The sequence below is a fragment of the Macadamia integrifolia genome, chromosome 9 (genome assembly GCF_013358625.1).
Source record: "Macadamia integrifolia cultivar HAES 741 chromosome 9, SCU_Mint_v3, whole genome shotgun sequence".
In the NCBI taxonomy this organism is placed as follows: domain Eukaryota; kingdom Viridiplantae; phylum Streptophyta; class Magnoliopsida; order Proteales; family Proteaceae; genus Macadamia; species Macadamia integrifolia.
This window is the reverse complement of record NC_056565.1, coordinates 33,855,210-33,859,485: the sequence shown is the minus strand read 5'-3', so window position 1 is coordinate 33,859,485 and position 4,276 is coordinate 33,855,210. Positions and strand designations below refer to the sequence as shown.

General features: G+C 39.0%; 1 protein-coding gene across 2 annotated transcripts in view; it reads left to right on the top strand.

Moving 5' to 3' along the window:
- LOC122089832 overlaps positions 1-3,938 on the top strand; it is a 6,410-nt gene extending 2,472 nt beyond the window's left edge. Inside the window, exons 5-8 of one of the 2 annotated variants that reach the window (XM_042659543.1) lie at positions 297-663; positions 804-885; positions 2,107-2,359; positions 3,332-3,938. In XM_042659543.1, coding sequence (XP_042515477.1) covers positions 297-663; positions 804-885; positions 2,107-2,313 — 656 coding nt within the window. In that variant the 3' untranslated portion in view covers positions 2,314-2,359; positions 3,332-3,938. Of the gene's footprint in view, positions 1-296; positions 664-803; positions 886-2,106; positions 2,360-3,327 lie in introns of both variants that reach the window. The other variant, XM_042659542.1, reaches the window with a different exon arrangement.
- Positions 3,939-4,276: the final 338 nt, after the last annotated feature.

The window sequence follows — 4,276 nt, the reverse complement described above, 5'->3', positions numbered from 1 at the left end:
GTCCCCCTTCCCCCTTCCCCCTTCCCCTTTTCTGGTTTAACCCAGTTAACGTTGAGGTCCATTCTTTCCTTGTGCTGCTTGGATATCAAGCCTTGTGTTGTTGTAGGAGCATCCGCACATGGTTTGTAATATCTTACTGTTGAATATGCAACTGACTGAATGTGGGTAGTGATTGTTTATTCCTATCAGTATTATGCGTTGTAGAAAATCCATGCTGCTTTCAATATTTCAGAGAAGTGAAATTCCAGTTATTTATTGCCCAATCTGACCTATTAGCCTTTGGTTTGATTATGCAGACACAAGACCAGATGGTACCAAGGATGCAGCAACCATGATTTCAAGTGCTGTTTCAAGAAGGGACATGGCAACACAGATGAGCCCTGAGGGTAGCACCCACTCATCTCCCAAAGGGAGGCTTTCATTCTCTTCCTCTGCCCCTCCGTCACTCCTTCCCATTGTGGAGCTACAGAGCTGCTATTCCACTAAATCAGAAGTCAGGGATGTGCAGGTAGATGAGAGGGTCACTGTGGCAAGATGGTCCAGGAAGCGTACTACCCGAATGGCTGCAAAGGGGCCACCGGATGCTGAGGAATGGAGAAAGAAAGCGGCAGAAGCTCAAGTTTCTGCTTGGGAAGTTGCAGATACGACAAAGTGCATGTCAAAGTGCGCATCCTCTGCTTTTCTTTGATTTTGTAGATATTGTTTGACCAGATATAGCAATAGATATGGTGGACACAGCACACAGTGGACCTTCCTTTTTGGAATAACCACATTTGGAATGATATGTGCCATCTTTCTTGCAGGCTTAAAAGGGAGGAAGCCAAGATCACTGCTTGGGAGAATTTGCAGAAAGCAAAGGCTGAAGCAGCAATGCGGAAACTAGAGGTTTTCCTTTGTATCCTTTCATACTCTTTTCTCTTTTGAGGTCGAGGATTGTAGCTAAATGTGAGGGATTGAAAATTAGAGGCTATCCTCTGTATTTACTTGGTCCCCAGTATGTTTAAAATTGAAAAAAATAAAACGATGCTGAGGTGGAGAGCAGTCCCTTAAACGCTGTGTTTTAATTAAATTAAATAAGCTGTTGTTCCTCAACCCATGTAAAGGAGGTTTCCTGGTTCGGTCATTGAGAAACCTTCCTATCATCCATGGGCAGAAATGACCTGTCCAATTTAGACTATTCATCCGATGGGCAACCTTGATTGGGTTCCAGATCCTCGTCAAAGCTCTAATGTGGGCATAGCCTTTGTTCTTACATTAGGGTAAAAATGCTTCTGGAAAATATATCCAGTTTTGACGGGTAAAAGTTCTCCAAAACACCGGTTATGTGCTTTTCACTTTCTTTATTGGCACATTACCAAAAACAAAAAAAACTTTCTTTATTGGCCCCATGTAGTGCCACAGCATTATCTTCCTTTCTGTGCAGGTTGGATATTTTTATGGGAACCCTTGTCATCTGTTGATGATCATGTTTGGATTTTCCTCTGTTATAAATCATTGAATTTTCAACCTTTAACCTTTCCAGGATTTAATATAAAACATGACAAGAAAATATGTCTCCTTTGGCCATGTGGTTTTAGGCTAAGAATCTCTTATGGATCCTCAAATCATGGAAACTAGTGAAATGCACTCCCTTTTGCTGTCTGTAAATTTTTAGTTCTTTGGTACTTTAATATCAAACTCATTTCCATGTTAACTGCAACCAATGGGAATGTATTATGGACAATTTTTTCTGGTCAAGGTGTTTGGAGAATCTCCTCCTGTGGTGTAGCTGAAACTTCTTGCGTGAGATGCCAGACTAATGAATAGAGAGAAAAATTGGACAACCTCCAAACCTGTATAAGATTTGTTGCTTATGCAAAATCCCTATCAAGAGTTCGCAACAAAATTAAACAAAGGAAAAAACGAATGAAAAGAAAATCCCTATGAAGAGGGCGGACTAGAAAATTTGTTCATTTAATATCTTTTCTTGTGTGTGTGTGTGTGTAAGTGGAGTTTCTTTGTATGTTGTAGCCCCCTTGCCTCAATACCACAAAAGCGGTATAGGGGAATGCTGATGCTGTATGTATTCTAATTTGTCCATGTCACTGATTAGAAAGTAATGTTCAGATGAAACTGGAGAAAAAGAGATCATCTTCTATGGATAGGATAATGAACAAGCTGAGATCAGCTCAGAGGAAGGCACAAGAAATGAGGAACTCTGTGTCTGCGAGCCAGGCCCGTCAGGTAACTCGGACTTCCAGTAGGGCCCTGTCTTTTCGTAAGACTGGGCATTTGGGTTCCTTCAGTGGTTGCTTCACCTGCCATGCCTTCTGATGACTCATTCACTCTGCATTTGATCTTCTTCTGCCTTTGAACACGGGTAATTTCTCTCTTTCTCCCACCCCACCCCAAGGTAGCTTCTGTGATGTCTGATAATATACCAAAGTACCTCTACTTCTGTCTGGTTGGTCGCCCAAGTGTCTTGCCTGAACTTTGAACCATGCATCTTGTTTTTGTTTTTGAGACCCAACTGGTGAGGGATGCTGGTATGACATGATTGAATTCTGTTCAATTCAGAAACGGTACTTAGTTGCTTGCCTCTTCATGCCCTTTATGTGGCACTTTCACCCTATCCCTGTGTCAAAAAGAAAAGAAAGGACAAAATATTTACATCTTTGTTTTTTAATATTAATTTTTATTTATTTAAAAAAAAAAAAGTCAGTAATAGTGGATGGTCAACGGCTATTATGATTGCCCAAAGTGCAAAATGCATAGGGCCATGGGTCTGATTTGGACAAGGTGACTGTAAACATGGCCTATACAAAGGGTCCCAATAAGATGGGCAGTCTGGATCTGCCATGTCAATGACTCAACCTTCATAGGCCAGAACAAGCCAGCCACATTTACATAACTGGTACAAGTTCAACTACAATGACATTGTTAGTGAAGTTAATAAAAAAAAAAATTGGAACACTAAAGCTTCCAGAGAATTGTCTTGGTTCTGAACTTTGGGCAAAATTGTATCACCATTGAGACTTCTTTCTACTATCTTTTGAGGATCATGGAAATTTCTCTCTTTTTTTTTTTTTTTTTTTGGTCGAATAATTTAAATATATTAAAACCCCAAAGAAAGGAAAAAGAAAAAAATAAAAGGCAAGATGCCACCAAGAGGCACTAGGCTCCAGGCAGACAAGGAGAACACAGATCAAAACATCAATCCTAGGACTGCTGGAAATTCCTTTTACTTATGATTTTTAAATTTAAGTATGCTAATTGAATGTGCTATATTCAATGGTTGTTACCTCATGTTCTTTTCTATGTCAATTAAACTGTAACATCTTTGGTCAGGTAGAGAACTGCCTACGAATGGGAGAAAGATGGGTATTGGCATGGACTAGGTCTAATTCAGTTTTGTAGCAGCATGAAGGTCTCCTAGCTCAAAGAAATCCACAAATGAGATATTAAATTCCCCTCAGAAGCATTCAGTTGGGATATCATATATGTAAAGAACGTCAGTAATAGTTTAAAGTCCAATGGAGGTACGTTTCTCAAATTCAAAAGATCTACCAGAAGTGATAAATACACTCCCAAACAGGAATTCCAGGACGTGCTGGTGCCTCTTGGTTTTTTTCTGGTGAATTAAGCTATTGTTAATTGCTTTACCACTCATTCGATTCGCACCTTCATGAGGATATATGATTTGGCATATGCGCAGATCAGAGCTTTCTTGTCGTCCTACGAAATTTGAATCATTTGCTTAGGGTAGTTATCCATGTAATGGAAGGTGATTTCTGAAAAATCACAAGTATCTTCTTCTTCTTCCCTTTTTTTTTTTTTTTATCTGAACTGATCTGTTCTCATTCAATGTTGGAAGAGTGCACAATATTATCAATGTATTTGTATGTATGCATGGATATACAAAGAATATGTATTAATATATAAGAGAGTATTTGATTGAATTAGACTCTGAAAATTAACACGTGATTTATTTAAACCATGCACCTTCTATTCAACTGTCAGAATAAATGCTTTGAAACATTTGAAGAAAAATAACAAAATTTCGTGACTAGTTCACCCCAAGAGGGCAGAAGACTTTACCCCAAAAAAAAAAAAAGAGGGCAGAAATCTCGGTCACAATGACTCACAAATGCTCATCAAAGTACTTCACCAACCAAATAGTCATGCTCGATGCATTAATGTACCATATTGAATGGGGATCCGTACATGTATTAATGTACCACACTGCGCACCAGAAAAAAAAGGACAACAAATTTTAGTCTTTTTTTTTTTTTTTTTT